General features: G+C 37.1%; 3 protein-coding genes across 3 annotated transcripts in view; all 3 read right to left on the reverse strand.

Annotated features, from left to right (window-relative positions):
• Positions 1-1166: 1166 nt before the first annotated feature.
• On the reverse strand, positions 1167-3136 carry LOC141332324 (leukotriene B4 receptor 1). Its single transcript, XM_073837460.1, has one exon. It carries the CDS (start codon positions 2862-2864, stop codon positions 1794-1796), a length of 1071 nt encoding a protein of 356 aa, XP_073693561.1. The 5' UTR covers positions 2865-3136; the 3' UTR covers positions 1167-1793.
• Positions 3137-4700: 1564 nt separating this feature from the next.
• LOC141332470 (leukotriene B4 receptor 1) lies at positions 4701-5891 on the reverse strand. Its single transcript, XM_073837605.1, has one exon. The coding sequence runs from the start codon at positions 5846-5848 to the stop codon at positions 4823-4825; it is 1026 nt and encodes a 341-aa protein (XP_073693706.1). The 5' UTR covers positions 5849-5891; the 3' UTR covers positions 4701-4822.
• A 9550-nt stretch (positions 5892-15441) lies between these two features.
• The window catches only part of plekhg4 (pleckstrin homology domain containing, family G (with RhoGef domain) member 4), a 91907-nt gene continuing 88169 nt past the window's right edge, over positions 15442-19179 (reverse strand). Inside the window, exons 21-24 of the mRNA XM_073836082.1 lie at positions 18720-18968; positions 18436-18632; positions 16554-16612; positions 15442-16420 (exon numbers count right to left, since the gene is read on the reverse strand). Coding sequence (XP_073692183.1) covers positions 16574-16612; positions 18436-18632; positions 18720-18968 — 485 coding nt within the window. The 3' untranslated portion in view covers positions 15442-16420; positions 16554-16573. The remainder of the gene's footprint in view (positions 16421-16553; positions 16613-18435; positions 18633-18719; positions 18969-19179) is intronic.

Consider the following 19179-nt stretch of genomic DNA (forward strand, 5'->3'; position numbering starts at 1 on the left):
GAAGATACTTACATGTTTCCCAGAAGACAAAATAAGGTAAATTTACCCTGATGTTCAAATTCAAAAAGCCAATGATGATCCCACTTATTTCGGGACTTACTTTTTACTTCAACTTTATACCCTATATCAGTGTTTTTCAACCTTTTTTGAGCCAAGGTACATTTTTAATTGAAAAAAATCACAAGGCACACCAACAATCGAAACTGTCGAAACAATCGGAAAAAAAACAACTCTATGATCTTTCATATTTCTTCTTCTTTCAAATAAAAAGTGCAATTAACAATATACAGTCATTCTTATCAAAGTGTCTTGAATAGGATTTAAATAAACACAATGAAAACAGTCTTTTTTGATCTTTCATATTTCTACCTACTCAGTGTGAAACCTGGGCCTGTTTTAGGTGAAATTGAATAATTTCCCACGGCACACCTGACGATCTCTCACGGCACACTAGTGTACCGCGGCACAGTGGTTGAAAAACACTGCCCTATAGAAGCAACCGTGCCGAAGTCTGAGTTTTGTTTCCATGATTCAGTGCTGTTATGTGCCTGTGTGTCAGTAATTTATTCGGACAAAAAGCCAGACAGAGACTGTTTGTCTGCAGTCTCCTCACTATTCCATTGCGTGCCAAACTTAGGTGACGATTTCATGCCTTCTGCCAGACTCAGGAAGTCAAGCATCTCTCTCCTTCTCTCTCTGGTTTGATTTTGAGCAATGGTCAGCTGATTCTTCAATTCATGAAATTTGTGTTGTAAAAGAGAGATACAAATAGAACCACAGGTCACGACATGAGAAATGTAATGTCACCACTCTTAAAGCCCTGGAATAGACTCAGATCTGAACAGATTTTAAAACACTTGTCACCTTCATAAATGGTTACAAAGAAAAACTGGGCATTCTGAGTAGTGAAAACAGCAAACTCACACTGAAACATGCAACTCGTTGCTTAGAGACAAATGACAAATAAAAATAATGTGTTCTAAAATCAGCTCACACTATCAAACACGGACTAATCACAAAAAACTAAAAAACTAAAAAAATCAAAGCCTGCGCCCATCCTGCACTGTGCAATTATCTGTAAAATTGGTCAACTCTGACTTTCAAAAATTTGCAAACTGGCTCTGACTTTGGCAAACTAGAGCTGACTCATCCAGAGACAAATGCTATGTAGTGTATTCTAGCCTTTATTCAATATAGCATTTTTACAAATTCTATAAATTCATTTTTTTTTATCACAAAGGTATATCACAGAAAAGTGCCTAAACAGATTTCACAGAAAAAGAAACACCCTGGTGAGTTTTACTTCTGCTTTAGAGAGCAGCAAGATCATTTATATGTTTAGGTTTTTAAAAATAACAATTTTCATTTCGAAAGAGCATTACAGAAAAGAAAGACATTTCAGTGGACTCTTCTTCCAGACGGATTTCTGTTCCGTTTAATGCCCACTTCTTCTTTCACACCATTGCAAGGAACAGGAAGATGTTGAAATCAAAAAGCACAGAAGATGTAATACTAAAGACAATCTGTTTACATAAGATACGATGGAAATGTGTTCCTAAACAGACAGAAATATATAACGCTATACAGGCATTTGAGTTATTTATAAAAGTGACTTCATCATAAAATATACAGTTCTAATTTAACATGTGAGTACTAAAATATACGCACAACACAAAGAACAAGCCACAGAAAAAATATTTTACTTCAAAAATGTTTACGTTTGACTACAATTGTATTAAGAACTTCAAGCAGTTATGACCATTGTGTTCCTGAGTATAAAGCTTTTTCCAAAGTCAGTCTGAGGTACTGATGCATGATTCCATAGCCACGTCCATAGGCACTTTTGAGTCTGTGAGACACTGTGAGTTGGTGGTGTGTGAACTCTGTCTTTTGGACACAAATGATAACTCTTTATTCCCTTCACCTGACACTGCACTGGACAAATGCTGGAAGAGCTTCTGTATTCCAGTTTCCCTGAGCGAGCTTCGGAAGGTGCGTGCAGCAAACACATAAAGCACTGGATTGACTGAGCTACTGATGAACGCCAGGGCTCCTGCTATAAAGGTCATTGTGTTGCGGGCGTCCTCCAAACTTTCCGCCATGTCAGGGTTTGAGTGCTTGACAGTGAGCGAGATGAGGGAAATCAAGTTCACTACATGATGAGGAATCCAGCAGAGAGCAAACATCACCACCACACTGCAGATGAGAACCGTCGACTTACGCTTGGACTTGAAGTTCATTTGCGCTATGCGGCTGAAGAGGCAACCGTAACAGATCAATAGAGTGACGAAAGGGATGACAAAGCCTATAAGAGATTCTAAAATGAGCAAAACAGCCTCCTGGGTGACAGTCTCGTACTCCCTGAACAGACACTGTTTTTGTCCGTGAACTTCATCCAGAGTGTGAGTTACAATGACGGGAATACTGAGGAGAAACGAAGCAATCCATATCATTAGAAGTACCTTGTTCAGTGCTTGTCTCCTCCTCCAGCCGGCAGAGGCGAAGGGGTATCTGACAGCCAGGAATCGCTCCACACTCATGATGGTGATGATGAAGACGCTGCTGTACATGCAGGCGTTGATGATGTACACCATGGCTTTGCAGGCAGCCTCTCCAAACACCCAGGATTGGGTCAGCGAGTAGATCCACAGCGGCAGAGTGATCAGCACCAGAAGATCTGCGACTGCCAGGTGGAGGATGAGAAGCACCGTATGTGAACGCTGTTTCACATGCTTCAAGATGGTCCACACCACCAGCAGGTTCCCAGGTGTGCCCACCAGGAAACACACCCCCAGGATCACAGAAGCCCCCACCAAGCCCAGCTCGGTCTCTTCATCTGCCTGAAGATAAGCTGTAGCGTTCATGATTCTCTCTCTGTCCACTCGAGTCTGCTATACATCTAACCACTGAGCTAGAAAACCAGTCTGCCTCAGCAAAACTCACTTCCCGTTTGTGGAAACTGAGAAAAACAGAACTCTCAAGCACAGAAAAGAAAAACATCTCAAGTGATTGTTGGCTAGAAAGACAACCAAGAATGTGTACGTTAGCATGGGAGGAGCATCACAACTGTGCAACTGCGAATTCGGATGTAAAAAGCGGATGTAATTACAGCTTACACCCAAGAATTTCTCATGACAATTTTGGTGAGGTTTTTTTTGTTTTGTTTTGTTTTTTAAGGCCTTTCATATATACAGCACTGGAGCAGAGAAAGATTTTTTAAAGCCCTGCAAATGCTCAAGCAGAATATTTTGTTTTATTTGTTTTTCTTACCTTGTTTTTACCTTAGTATTAAGAATAATAACATTTAAGCAACTTTAATAACTTTAAAAGATCCACTATTAAGTATGGAAGCCCATTTCCGTCACTAATTTAGAGAATTTAAAAAAATGTTATTGAGACTTTTTAGCTCACAATTCTGACTTTTTTTTTGCAGAATTGCATCATATATAAACTCATAATTGCGAGAAAAAAGAATTGTGTGATACAAGCTCGCATTTATCTTTAACGTTATGTTTTTTACAATTTTTTTCCCAGTATTTTGATATAGAGATGCTACTGCGAGTTAAGTCAGGATTGCGAGATATAAACTCACAATTGCGAGTAAAAAGTCTGAATTGCGAGATATAAAGTCACAATTCTTACTTTTTTCTCAGAATTTGAGTAAGATTAGCTAACAATTCCCAGAAAAAGGTCTGAATTGCAAGATATAAAGTCAGAATTGTGTGATACAAACTTGCATTTCAGAGAAAAAAGTCAGAATTGCAAGTTTTTATCTTTTTTTTACAAATGCAAGTTATCTCAGAATTTTAATATAAAGACGCAATTGTGAGTTATAAAGTCAGGATTGCGAGTTATAAACTCACAATCCAGACTTTTTTTTCTCAGAATTGCATGGTATAAACTCGCAATTGTGAGTTTAGTCAGAATTGCAAAATATACTGTAAAGTGACAATTCTTACTTTTTTCCTCAGAATTGAATGTGAGCAAAAAGTCAGAATTGCTAAATACAAAGTCACAATTCTTTCTTTTTTTATTCAGAATTGCGTGATAAAAACTCACAACTGCAAGAAAAGAAGACAGAATTGTGTTGATACAAACTCACATTTGCAAGAAAAAAGTCAGACTTTTTTCTCAATTCTGACTTCTGTCAGCAATTCTGACTTTTTTTGCTCAGAATTGTGAGATATAAAATGGCAATCCAAATGGCAGGTCCAATTTTTAAGGAGGGGGGAAGACTGATATGTTCTCAGAATTGCAAGTTTGTATCTCTCAATTCGGACTTAATAACTTGCAATTGTGAGTTTATATCATGCAATTCTAAGAAAAAAAAAGAGTTTAGCCTATATCTCGCAATTCTGACTTCATTTCTCAGAATTGCAAGTTTATATTTCACAATTATAAGAAAAAAGTCAGAATTGTGAGTAAAAAGTCGCAATCAGGCCTACATTTTTTATTTCTTATTCAGTGTCAGAAACAGACTTAGTCAGTTGTTTAAATAAAGGGTATTTAAACTGACCAAAAAAAGTGAGGATATAATTGGATTTAAACAACTTTAACCACAAATGTTTGAGCTATTATGGCATTTAAATAAGAATCATCATTATAATAACTTTAACTTCAATAGTTTAATATTTGAACAATTTTGACCATAAAAAATAAACACATATTATGGCATAATAAAAACTTTGACTAATAAAAAATCTAAATCTTTTGACATTGAAACAATTTCAACCACTAACAAAGAGAAATATAATGGTATTTAGGCAAGTTTTACCAAAAAGATTTGACCATTAAGAAAATGTTTACATTTCTAATAAGTCTATCAGTTACTCTGTTCAGCACTATTTGGATCTTCACTGGTCTTTCCATCCTGCAGTCCAGAATCCTGTAAGGAGCCTTCTGTCATTTGCTGTGTTTGTGCTGCTAAGTCCTGAAACAGCTTCACTATCCCAGACTTCCTCAGACTTCCATGGAAGTTTTTAGAAGCAAACACATATAGCACAGGGTTTACTGAGCTACTGATAAATGCCAAAGCTCCAGAAATGAAGACAACACTATTTGGGATATGAGACTGTTCATCTGAATGTCCTACTAGAAGAATCACAGTTCCTATGACATTGAGGATGTGGTAAGGTAGCCAACACAAAATAAAGGCCACAAATACTCCACAAATGAGGAAGACTGCTTTCTTGACCCTAAAGCGCACCTTTTGGAGCAGTACGGCAACTTGACAGTAGCAGATGGCAAGTGTGAGAAATGGAATAACGAAACCAAGCAGAGTCTCCAAACACATACAAAAAACTTCAAAGGATATAGAGCTGTACTCCCGGTACAAGCAATGTTTCACTCCATCATCATCATCTAGAAATTGTGTTAGGATGACTGGAATCCCCAAAATGAATGACAGGGTCCAAGTCACTGCCAGTATTCTGTACATGGACATCCCATCTTGCCAATACAGCATCTTCAAGGGGTATCTGACAGCCAGGAATCGCTCCACACTCATGATGGTGATGATGAAGACGCTGCTGTACATGCAGGCGTTGATGATGTACGCCATGGCTTTGCAGGCAGCCTCTCCAAACACCCAGGATTGGGTCAGCGAGTAGATCCACAGCGGCAGAGTGATCAGCACCAGAAGATCTGCGACTGCCAGGTGGAGGATGAGAAGCACCGTATGTGAACGCTGTTTCACATGCTTCAAGATGGTCCACACCACCAGCAGGTTCCCAGGAGTGCCCACCAGGAAACACACCCCCAGGATCACACAGGCTGCTGCGTTCCCTGCAGATGACCAGCTGTCCAGAACCATATCATTGTCACTATAGCGAGAGGAGCCGTTCATCATTGTCTCTGGTTTTAGTGAGTCCAAGTTCTGACTGAAACTCGCTGTTTTCAGTTCCTTGTGATTTAGCTTACAAAGCAACACTTCCACTGTGTGTTGTTCATATGACAGAAAAAGGTGGAGACAAATCAAGCAGTAAGCAGTTCTTTCACTATTGTGCTGGACTTTCGGTTTTCTGAAATGGACTTTGAGATTCCTCAGTTTACTACTTACTAGAAATCCAAACCAATAGTAAAAAGTTAGATTAACTAGAAATGAGTAGACAGTAGTCATTTCTGTATATAAATATAAAGGATTTACAGGATTTAATAATAATAATAATGTAATTTGCAGTCATGTCAGAGTTGTTAAATGATTAAACTAGTATAATTTGAATCACAAAGTTTTCTTCTGTTCTGTATTTTGATATAATTAAGGTTTTAGGTAATGAGGTATGTGTTATGATAATTCAAATCTTATTATCATTTACATAAAATGTTAAATAAATGATACAGACAAATGATATATGACCCTGGACCACAAAACCATTATAATAAGGGTAGATTTTTGGAAATTGAGATTTATACATCATCTGAAAGCTGAATAAATAGGACAATAATTGTCTGAGATACAACTATTTGAAAATCTTAGCAATGCATATTACTAATCAAAAATTTAATTTTGATATATTTATTGTAGGAAATTGACAAAATATCTCCATGGAACATGACCTTTACTTAATATCCTAATGATTTTTGGCATAAAAATTTGTAATTTTGACCCATACAATGTATTGTTGGCAATTGCTACAAATATACCCATGCTACTTACAACTGGTTTTGTGGTGTAGGGTCACATATGAACAATCCCCTCTGTAAAGACCTTTAGAATATAGACAGGAATATAACTGGAATTTTGAAAGTGGAGTTTTCTGACAAGCTAATTTTGAGAAAATGGCCTTTAAAGATATATATTGTGAATTAAAATCTGCAGACAGCAAACAGATTACGTTTGAAAAATCAATAAAAAAATAAACACTTAAGTTTGTACTTTGGATGTTTTCTTTCCACTAGTCTGAAAGAAGAGAAGTTACTTGTAGTAAATTTACCAGAGCCTGAAAACAAAACGTGTTTTTGCCCTTTTTGGTTTTGTGTCTTCCCTTAAAATATTACAAATACTAATCTTAATTATTTGATTCATGCACTCAATTTAAATTTCTGTTATGTTATATTCTGGCAGTGTAGTAAGTTGTAACAGCGTCTTTTTGTATTTGACTATCCGCCTTATTCTGCAATGGGGAAGTTAGCCTTTGGGCGAGACTTCCGGTTTATTACCCGCTATGAGAAAATTACGAGAATAACAACAACATGCAGTAAACGGTAAAACTGTTTGCACTACAAACCAGTGTGTTCATAATTAAGATAATAGCCTACAATAAAATAATATGGTAAGACACACCAATTTGCAATATCAAGCAGCAAAACACGCCTTTTGTACTGATAAGACCAGAAGCCGGACTACGGCAAATACAAGGTAGATAATTTACACAGTTTAGGAGAATAGATTTAGAATATGAAAAATATGTATCAATGTTTATTCACTCTATATTTATTGTTAGGTCTACTTAATCACAATCATTATTAGTACTTTAGTATAACTACATGGGATGTTTTAAAGAGTATATTTGATGATCAAAATTTTCGATCAGATCAGATAATATTTCTTACACGCAAGTCAAAAAGATCTCCAGGAAACAGAAGACTTCGAAACAACTAGACGCCTCTCATCTGTCTTGAATGTGACAGTGCCGCCATCTGCTGGTCATACTTCATACATACTGCAACAGACTCAAACCTTTACGGATTTCTTCTGTGGAAAAGTAAGGTTGATGCATTTGACTTGTGGGTTTTTAGACATTATGAAAGTATGCATACATTCCATGAAAATGTTATGATGATGGAGAGTTTAAACCAACAGAGTGAGTTATGTCAGCTGCATGAGGTTAGTACAGAAATTATAGTTTGTTTTTGCTCATTACAGCTAATTTTCTTCAGATGAGAAACCTCTTTCTAATCCAGCATTTCAATGTCTAGAACAAAACAGGCAAAAACTGGGCAAGAAAAGTTGGTTTGATTCATTTCATACAGGTACTGCACTGGCTTATGCAATAAACCTGCAAACACGTTTCTACAAATGACATATCATTCATCATTAGTATTTTTCTTATATTTTACATAATGAATATGTGATTTCACCATGTTACAAAGACGTGTTTCTTTTACTTATTAAGCAGTGCATAAGAGCTCCAGTGCATTCAAGTCCTGCATTCAACACACCAGTTTTTCACCCAATCTAAGTACAGAAACACAAATGCAAAGGCAAGATGGAGTCCTCCCTGAGCCAACATTATCAGCAAACCTAATGTACTTTACATGCTATTCCATAAGGCAATCTGATCCATAGCAGATGAGTGTTTTTCAGCACAGGACTTCTTTCTTTCTTTTTCTGATTCTTTTTGTCAGTTTGTCAGTCAAGGTTAATGGACAAATGTTCAGATATTGTGAATTGTTGGTTGCTGACTGCTTGTTTTGGTTTGCTTACTATGGTTAGGTTAAACATGAAGGATTTAAATGAAGATGAAAATGAAGCAGTCACTCTAGTCTAGGCAAATGCTTCAGGATATTTTTCACTGACTCCATGAATAATAAACATAGGCACAGGTAAAACGTAGATGAAAACTGTAGAAGAAAAGGCAGACAAAGAAACTAGCAATACTGAATTCAGAACGTATGTTTCTAACTTTAAAAACAAAAATGTATTTTTATTACACGGGACACAGTAGATGGGCACATGTAATTTCACAGGGAGAGTCTCTTTTCCTCTCTGCTGAGACCTCCAGCACACACTCAGAGCAGCATATGTTGGTTTCCCACCTACTAACACATGCTGTAAGTGTGAAAGGATGGTGGCACCTAAAGAGATTGAGCAGATTAATCGTCCCAAGCATCACCTGGAAACCATTCCCATATGTAACAGACAACAGCCAATAACTCATTTCTCTCTATCACACAATTGGCCCAGCGCAGCCCCTCAGCCACCTGCACCAGATTTCATGGAGTGCCTGAGATGCAACAGCAGAGAAATGGCCCCCGTGATGAATATACTGTGGGAGATTAGCAGACATGTGGGTCTCTCCAAGATGAGTCTGTTGGACGGGGTGGCAGCCAAGGTGGGTGGCTTAAGGACAGGACTGTTAGACTGAGGAAAAGCTGCAGTGCTGATGAATCAACAGGCAGATGATGAGTGGACACCGGCAGAACCCGGATAAAGGCAGAACTAATACAGCGCAACAACACACACCATTTACAATGCAAAGAGACAAACTATGACACCTGTGTTAGAAAGCAAAGGGAACTAATGCAGACGCAGACAAGCCCAGAGGGCCCGGGACAATCACTCAGCACAGTGTCAGCATGACAGAAGCGCCCACATTCCAGCAGCACAGACCAGTGGAGACTTGGTTGAAATTTAGACAAACAGCAAAAATTATTTTATTTTGTTTTCTATACTTACTGCGTAGTTGCTAATCATTTGTAAGTCGCTTTAGATAAAAGCATATGCTAAATGATTATATGTAAATGTAAATATACCATGGTATTTTTTAAAGTCTTTAAAAAGAATTTCATAGAAGTATAGTAGAGTTCTTCTTCAGCGAAAGATTCTCTGAGGAGCCACTCATATTTATGAAAACAATGATGTGAACACCCAGTTTAGGATAGGTAGCAGTTTTATGATTTGTGTTGCTTCCAATGTATTATGACACATGTGACCCTGGAGCACAAAACCAGTCTTAAGTAGCATGGGTATATTTGTAGCAATAGCCAAAAATACATTGTATGGGTCAAATTATCCATTTTTCTTTTATAATAAAAATCATTAGGATATTAAGTAAAGGAAATTTTGTAAATTTCATACCGTAAATATATCCAATCTTAATTTTTGACTGGTAATATGCATTGCTAAAAACTTCATTTGGACAATTTTAGACGATTTTCTCAATATTTTTTTTTATTTTTTTTTTTGGACTTGCAATAGAAATCTTTCTAGAAATGACCCTTACGTCTGGTTTTGTGGTCCTGGGTCACATATAATCTATAAAAAACACTACAGATGAGACAGAGAGCTAGAGTACTCACGGCTGTGCGCCTCCTGCTGGGGGATTTGTGGATTTTTCTAACAATATTAATAAAATGCATTGGAGATATGACGGTCCCATATTGGCGGGACTAAACGTAAACAAGGCCACTGAACCCAACGAAACTCGCATATTTAGCTAATTATTGTTGCTGAAAATGGTCACTTATTGTCATGTTTTGGGTTGTACTAATCGGTTAGACCGGGAAAAACTTTTGGAGTACTTTAGACTGCCAAAAGTTATAACAAATCAAGGAGAAGAGTGCAAAAAACTGTCTGAGGAACAAAAGGCGTTTGTGGTTGGCCAAACTGAACCAGAATTTCCAGGGCAATCTTGACAACATTCGTGTTTGTTCTTATCATTTCCGGTCAGGTAGGTGAAATATTAGGCTAATATCTTAACTAATACTGTTTGTACGTATCTTTACCACCGATTAACTTTAGTTTGTCAAAATAGTGTGCCCCTTCCTGCTTACTAAGTCCTTCTCTATATGATTTAGCAGCTTCCACACATTTTTTCTGTAGTTTAGACAGCATAAATAAGCAGAACAACGTATTCAGTAGTAGCCTACATTAACTGTGCAATCTATGCTGTTGTTTACATCCGAGTATCTCCGATGTGGTCACGCATCTGGGTAACTGACCAAACCGCGGCCTAAGTGCAAACCCTCTATTTTTACTAGGATTTGAGTTAGGTCTGATGGTTAAACTTAGGCTATGTTTAAAGTTAGAGTTAAGAATAGGATTCTGTTTTGTGAATATCTCTGTATGCTGGATGGATATATTGATTAATTTCAAAACTGTCTGGAGATGTCCTAGAGATGTGTTCTAATTTTTACATGAATCAGTACCTTTCCATTGCTCATATCCAGCTTTTCCCAGTTCCTCAAGTTTGGATTTGGCTGTAATATCATTAAAGATTGATGGTGCAAAATATTCTTGGTAAAAGAGATAAATAAACCAAAGTAGTACAGCAGAAGCCCATCCAGCCTCACTGGAGCACTCAGGGCTCATCATATTCACTCACACTGTGAGTGATTCAGCCAATTATGCCTCATTGAGTTCCGTTCCACTCTCGGGTTTGCGGTTTCCATCCGTGTGTGGACAAAACAAATAAAAAACGATGGAAAATTCTGTGGCATTTCCTACATGCTAAACAACCTGGCTTCGTATCTCCCTGTCCAGATGTGGCCTTTGCATATTTCAGTCTTTCCTAAAAGGAGATGATGTTGGCCCACGGATGCCTTCCTGATAGGGCTACTTGACTCCACCAAAATGGACTCTAGGGATTACTGCAAACCTAGTCTATTTTCTCCAGGTGAGACTTTAAAAGAATAAAGATCAACTATTCAATAGAACCCCACCCAAATCTGTTTTTAGAATAAGATTAAAATGATTAATTGCCGATCATTCATGTATTTTCACCTTCCTTCTGTTACAGACGAAAACAGTGGATCAATTTATGTTGAGAAATAAGACAAAGCAGTAAAACTAGATGTCACGTCATACAGCGTGAGAGCCGCTCTGCCGCACAAATGCGCGTCCACCGTGTGTTGTGTTTTCATGTGTGGTTTCGGTAACTTACAGTGACGGAGAAATGAGCTGTGTGTCGTCTTAAAGTTTTATATCCAGTCTCCACTGGAGCTGCTTCCGTCAGTTTCGTGTTCTGTGCGCGGCTCAAATGCTCCACTCTTCATCCAAATGTAAATGCCGCTGTCGTTAATGAAGGTTTGATGAATGAAGTCGCGGCTCGATTGGACTCTTGTCCAGTTGCAGCAAGAAATAAACATGCAAAGGTATGTTAAAAGAAAGAGTAAAATCCGTATCCTGTCTCATGTAAAGTTAATTGCTCAATCAGTGTTTCAGCCGCGCAAAGACTTATAACAGTATAACAGTTTGTAACAATGACTACGTTTACATGGACACCAGTAATCTAATTAATGACCTTATTCTGAATAAGACAATAATATGATTAAGCTGTTTACATGAGTTGCTTTTAGAATATTCCTTTCATGTTCCCGTTTTACATGTTATAGTACATAGATCGATTAATGACACACGTCATTGGGTCCACACCCGACACTATCAGTTCATCTTCGTTATAGACTTTTGGATGTTTGGGTTTTAATTTTACAAAAGCTTGAAGTGGCTCTGTCTGGACATATGCAACATTTTTTAGAATGTGTGAGTTAAAATTTGCCGTGGTCGCATTTGTGCGAGTGCGTGATGTGCTGCTCCAAAGCGTCTGCTCCATACAGCGAGCGTTTCAAAGCCAGTCAGTTTTTAGGAGAAAAAAAAAAAAAAAAACACACGCAAGCACAGTCACCGAAAGCCAGTTTAGTTTTACTTTTTTTGTTTGTTTTCATTTTGAAAACCCTGTTATCTTTGCCGTTTACCTCACATTACGCTTTGGAGGCTTTCTTTTGTTAATTTTTTTTATTAATTATTTTGATTGCTCAGTGTTTGCGCGCCCTGTAATAAATTGTTTAGTCGGCATATAACAGCATGTGATGGAGTCCATGCCTCGTCTTATTAGTTTTTGTTAATAAATGCTATATAAGCTAGTTTTAATTTATTTTTGTTATGCTGTTTAATTAAAAATAACAAATCCATCTTTTAAGAATTTGTTTTAATCTTAAAATTGATAGGTGTAGCCTTGGCAAAACCAAGATCATGAATTCGAAAGTAAAAGTAAAAAGCATCCTAAGACATTCCAATAGCAGAAATCCCGTTCACAAAATTAAAATAGGCAAAATACTTACAAATAATACTAATGAAAAAGGGGGTTGAATGTTAAAAACGTTTCCATAAAACTAAAAATTATGATAGCAAACTAGGCTATTTATCAGCAATGAGCATTGATTAAGCCCATGTTGTAGCAAAAAATAAATAAATAAAAATGAAACCAAAGCGCGATCAACTGAGAGCGTTATGCCGCGTTCCAGACAACCCGTTACCCGTGTTTTTCCAAACTTCTACCCGTGAAAGTGCACTGGAACGGCACTCAAACCCGTGAATTCCCACCCGTGAACTCGTACTAGATCGACGACGTACTCCCAGTTCCGAGTTCTGACGTGACATAGCCCGAGAAACAACAATAAAGCCTCTAGGGGTGCGGTTTTTAGTGGCACACGGTGGAAAAATAGAGTTTAGGACAATATAACGTTGCAATCAAATTATTAATAATATAAAATTAATAAATGCTTGGCGTGACTTGCCTGGAACGCTACAAAGTCCTGAGTCGAGGTTTGAAGACGTGATTTATGAGCTCAAAAACCTGCCTGGAACGCAGTATTAGTGTGTGTCCTGTCACAAAATGTGGCGGAAAGTCCTACACAAGGGGAATAGTGTGATTAAGGTGTGTACATGTCTTCCATAATGCGACTAAAATAGGAATACTCCACCTGTCTTAATTCGATTTGTGTTTACTCAGATTATGACTTTAGTCTGATTAAATTAATCAAAAATATCAGTTTACATGGTTGCTTCTTAATCAGAGTATTGACTTAATCGCGTTAAAATCGGAATATTGTTGTCCATGTAAACGTACTCAATGTCACCTAACACATTTACCTCAGAAAAACATATTCCGTGACCATAAACTTGTTAGTCAGCTAGAAAAGGGAACTCTAGAGAGGAGCATTTTGCTAAATATATGCACCATATGACATATTCATTAAATATAATTTAACGTTAATTGTAACTCATTATAAAAACTTAATTGCTTGTATACAAATCCGTAACCTTCAGTATTATAGTACCAACTGACTCTTCTTTTACAGCATTACTTGAGATTTTCTTTAATAAAATTTGACATGTACTGTACCTGATATACAGGTGCTGGTCATATAATTAGAATATCTTCAAAAAGTTGATTTATTTCACTAATTCCATTCAAGTAGTGAAACTTGTATAATGTATACATTCATTCCACACAGACTGATATATTTCAAGTGTTTATTTCTTTTAATTTTGACAACTAATATAATTTAGAATATTACTTAAGACCAACAGAAATCTTGGCCAACTGAAAAGTATGAACATGAAAAGTATGAGCATGTACAGCACTCAATACTTATAGTTGGGGCTCCTTTTGCCTGAATTACTGCAGCAATGCGGCGTGGCATGGAGTTGATCAGTCTGTGGCACTGTTCAGGTGTTATGAGAGCCCAGGTTGCTCTGATAGTGGCCTTCAGCTCTGTTGGGTCTGGCATATCGCATCTTCCTCTTCACAATAAGATTAAGGTCAGCTGAAACCCATGTCTTGCATATGTCTGTGTGTAGTGGTTCTTGAAGCACTGACTGCAGCTGCAGTTCACTCTTTGTGAATCTCCCCCACATTTTTGAATGGGTTTTGTTTCACAATTCTCTCCAGGGTGCGTTTATCCCTATTGCTTGTACACTTTTTTCTACCACATCTTTTCCTTCCCTTCGCCTCTCTATTAATGTGCTGGGACACAGAGCTCTGTGAACAGCCAGCCTCTTTTGCAATGACCTTTTGTGTCTTGCCCTTCTTGTGCAAGGTGTCAATGGTCGTCTTTTGGACAACTGTCAAATCGGCAGTCTTCCCCATGACTGTGTAACCTACAGAACTAGACTGAGAGACCATTTAAAGGCCTTTGCAGGAGTTTTGAGTTAATTAGCTGATAAGAGTGTGGCACCAGGTGTCTTCAATACTTAACCTTTTCACAATATTCTAATTTTCTGAGATACTGAATTGGGGTTTTCATTAGTTGTCAGTTATAATCATCAAAATTAAAAGAAATAAACACTTGTACATTATACAAGTTTCACTTCTTGAATGGAATTAGTGAAATAAATCAACTTTTTGAAGATATTCTAATTATATGACCAGCACCTGTATATCCAAAAATAATATATAATCAATATCAAATCGAATAAGAAATCTAATGGAATTACAAGTTTGTGCATCAGAATCAAATCGTGAAATGTGTGTCAAAACCCAGCCCTTATAACTATTGTTAACGTTAACTAGTTTCAGAGGCAAAGGAGCAGTATTTCCTAATACATTCATCTGTTTAAACTCATTACATGTCTGATGCCTATCTCATGTAATTATAAAAAGCATGGACCACAAAGTACAGTTGCTTTCAACAAGCCATTCACAAAGAGTTATTGTGAATAAGCTATTGATGACAATGTCCCTCCGGCTAAAACTGTACAGTAAACTAAACTGAGCATCATTTCTCACACTGCTTGTGTTTACATGTATTTGAATGTGCATTTAAACTACACACTGCTTGTGCCCCAAGGCACGATAACATCATTAGTTACAATGAATCCGTTTCTTAGCTCAGTCGGTGTGCAGAAATTGAATACCAGCCTGCAGGGTTTGTGGGATATTTGTGCTCTACTTTACGCCAATCATAAATGATTAAAGACAATAAATAAACCACACTTCCTTCATCTGTACAAAGCAATCCATCTTTATTACTTCTGTGTGAACTTATTAAAATTGAAAAATAAAACACGCGAGTACATACTCATGCTTCAGCTTGAAGTAGAACTTGCAACACTTTTTATTATTATGTTTTGTTTGTACACTTCCAATTGGGGTTGGCAACAAAGAACGGCACTTGAGTGATACCCATGTTGACTGGTTAATACACGTATAAACATTACTTCCTAAACGCTATGTCCTTAAAGCACCACTGGTGCAACTATTTACAATTTACACGTTGTATTTTGTTATAATTAATAATGTAAATAAGAGAACTGAAATGAAACTCTCACCATCTCCAAACAGGCAGCAATGATACCCAGCATCCAGGAGCAGCAGTGCTAGGCAGAGCTGACCTGAGGTCAGTCGTATGATTTGAATTAACGCTCTCTGATTCTAGATCAGGCCAGCTATCATACATCAAACTGACTGACTACAGATCCACAAACTATGGAAACACTAGAACAGAAACTAATGCTTTAAACATTGCTTAACACCTTAACTGTACTGATGCTTAATAAACTAGACATGCCTTTTAACACCAAGGCATTTTTTTTTCTAAATCAAACCAGCTGAAGTTTGCAGCAAAGAGGGCAACAACAACGAAAAGAGTGGGAACTGAAAAAGCACAACAGTTCAGAAGTGTATTTTACACTACTACAGTATTTACAGTTAATAATACAGCTGAGAACACTACTGTATCTTAACATTTGAAAAGAAGATAAATACAAGAATATTTATTCAGGTATATAGATCATTTTTAAATTTATATAAAAGCTATTGAAGCTAAAAGTGGCTTAAAAAAGAAAAAGAGAAACAGTGCTATTTCGAGCGCTTTTCAAACTCTGCATGAGATTTGCTGGCACTCAGTGGGAACAATAAATACTAGCTCTGTGCTCCTCTTCGGTCTCTTCTCAATCTGAAGCAGACAGGTCTTAAACCTAAAGGACAAAGCAGGCAAAATAACAAGCATTATGTACAAGGATGTGTGTAAAAGCACTCGTTCAAGCATGATCTTTAATAAGCTTAGATGAGTTTTAATGCATGATGTAATGGAGCGAAAGCCAGACTTACTGCAGCAGTGGTTACTGAGCTCACACTATAGTAGAGGGACCAATCACCTGAGCTTCCCCCTATGATGAGAAGGAGATGAGCGCAGGTGTTATCAAAGGTTAAATGGGAGGCTTTGGTGATCAGTGTCTTCTGTGTTTATTAGTGCTGGCATAAGCATGGGTGTTATGACATGTTTCTGCATCAGGCTATGTCCACATTTATCAGGGTATATTTGAAAACAGTGTTTTTGTTTTAAAACATTCTCTGATGGTACAGAAAGATCTGACAATAAAGTTGTCACGCTTTTCTTCTGGCACTACCATTTTATTAGCAAATACTCAATGGTGCAATCAAGTTTGCATTTAAAATTGCCATTCCATGTATGGTCTAAAACACAACCTTTTACAGCAGGGCAACATTTGTGAGTAAAACATTTGCAGGAATGCAATATGAAAATTGTACAAAGTTATATGGGCCATTTTCCAGAATTGGTCCAAAGTCACAGCTGGAAACATCTTGAAAAAAATTTCTTTTTCTAAAACAAATTGTATAATATCCAAGGTACACATTTCTAGTAATTGTGCAGTTAATTCTCATATTGTATTTTTTTTTAGAAAGTTTTTTTTTTTTGTCCTCTCTTCAAATTTGTCACTACCGAAACAGTAATCATAATTCAATTAGAATTGTTATATGGACTTAGAAAGATTTTGCTTACATCTACATTATAAATATACATTTCTTGCACTTTTATTCTTTTTGTTCAGAGGTAAATCAATGTAATAATACATTTTTAACAATATTTCAAGTATGATTTTTGAGATTTGTTGTATTTTTAATCCAATTTTTCTTCATAAAAGTCAAAAAGTTAATCATACTTATTTCCAACGCAAGGATTCATTAGTTTGAATATACATTGAACCAAAAACTACCATAACATCTTAGTTTATTTTTGACAAAACATCCCATGTTTCGGTAGTGACTGCTCATTTTTTGTAGTGACAGTACACAACATTACAGAGTTTTAACTAATAGCTAAAACTTTTTTCTTTATTTTTTGGCGTGACTGTTTGGGTAGTGACAATTTTAAGTACTTTTGAACCTAACTCAAAGATGCTAATCAGCACATGATTAGCTAGCACAGTTCTGAACAGTTGTACACATATAAAAACTAAATATTATGGATTTCCCAAAAAAGTGCTTAATTGCAAAAAGGTGTTCGGTAGTGATGTTCCTTAAAGTTACACACAGATTTTTCAGACTTTAGAACACATTTGTCAAAAAATGATGGGGCCTATCTACTCACCATGTAGTTATGAGAGAGGGGGACAGAGGTGTTGTTAAAATCAGTCTTAGCCAATGGACTAAAGCATACACTGTTTTCGGTAGTGACATGAAAAATGCAGGACACATTTTTTTTTACATAAAGTTTCATAACTTTACTTTTTAAAAGAATGAAAAAAAAAAAGACTTTTAAACCAAAAAAAATACTAAAATTGTTTCAATATCATGTTCATAAATTAAAATTTAGGGTTTGGGACAGCCACCTCCCAATTGAAAGTACCCAATAAATTATGATTTTATATATATTAAGCTCACTAATACTTTAATATTATTGTGGGTTTCAATTGATAATAGAAGGATCTTAGTAAACATCTAAGATTGGAATACTTTATGCTTTTTGTACTGTCTGTACAATGGCCCATTTCTATCTTTAACTGCATTTTTAAATGTATCCACTTGGACAGCTCTTTTGCTGGACAAAATGCGTGAACAAAAGGCCAAATGGTAGAATAAAAAAGATCAATCTAGATTAATGTGGGCGTAGCCATGGATCAGTTATTTGTTGTGGGCAGAAGCCTGAAGATGTGTGATCAAAATATTGGCATAGACACATAATACTAACCGCTGAGATATACTGGCTGTTAAAGCAGGGCTTCTCCTGGGTGGGAGAGGTGATGGAGGAGTAACAGGAGGAGTCACAAGGTGAGCTGGGCTCCTCAGACAAAGCCTCTGGGAGGTGACTGGACACACATCCGCTGTCTGACCCACTTGAGCCACTACCTGACAGACAGTGAGACGAAGACCCCGAACTCTCTGTAGCTACACAAGATCAACATTTTGTTGATTAACATTGTATGTGGTTTTTGAGAAAATTTTCAACACTTTCAAACATGTTATGATGCATACTCATAGATGGCTGACTGCTGGTCTCGTGCTCCAGCTCATCTTCCTCGATGCAGGGGCTGATGAGAGGTCTCTCCCCTGCTAACAGGCTTTGGCTGCTGTACATATGCAGATTCAAGGGCCCAAGCAGTGTGGAAGACGAGGGGCCACCAGACACCGGGGGGCCGCTGACGGGAGTGTTTACTGTAGCTCGTTTGAAAGGGTTTGAGTGGTCAAAAAGCGAAACAGCAATAGAGGCTCTCGTCCTGGCCCCTGTAACAGAAGAATGAGTATTATGTTAGTAAAATCAACCCAGAGAATCATTTGCTGCTTATTATTAAAGGAAACCTAGGGCTGGACGATAAATCGAACGATATTGTGAGGTGCGTTTAGTCAATGAAGCCGGTACTTTGATTAGTAGTAAATCTCCATCACGTGCGTTCAGCTCAGGTTTCGCTGGAGCGGCAATTAATACACAGAGACG

This window comes from Garra rufa, chromosome 3, assembly GCF_049309525.1.
Source record: "Garra rufa chromosome 3, GarRuf1.0, whole genome shotgun sequence".
Lineage (NCBI taxonomy): Eukaryota > Metazoa > Chordata > Actinopteri > Cypriniformes > Cyprinidae > Garra > Garra rufa.

Bases quoted from the DNA above. Each gene is read 5' to 3' on its own strand.
- LOC141332470 (XM_073837605.1), bottom strand. From the start codon at position 5,848: ATGATGAACGGCTCCTCTCGCTATAGTGACAATGATATGGTTCTGGAC.
- LOC141332324 (XM_073837460.1), bottom strand. From the start codon at position 2,864: ATGAACGCTACAGCTTATCTTCAGGCAGATGAAGAGACCGAGCTGGGC.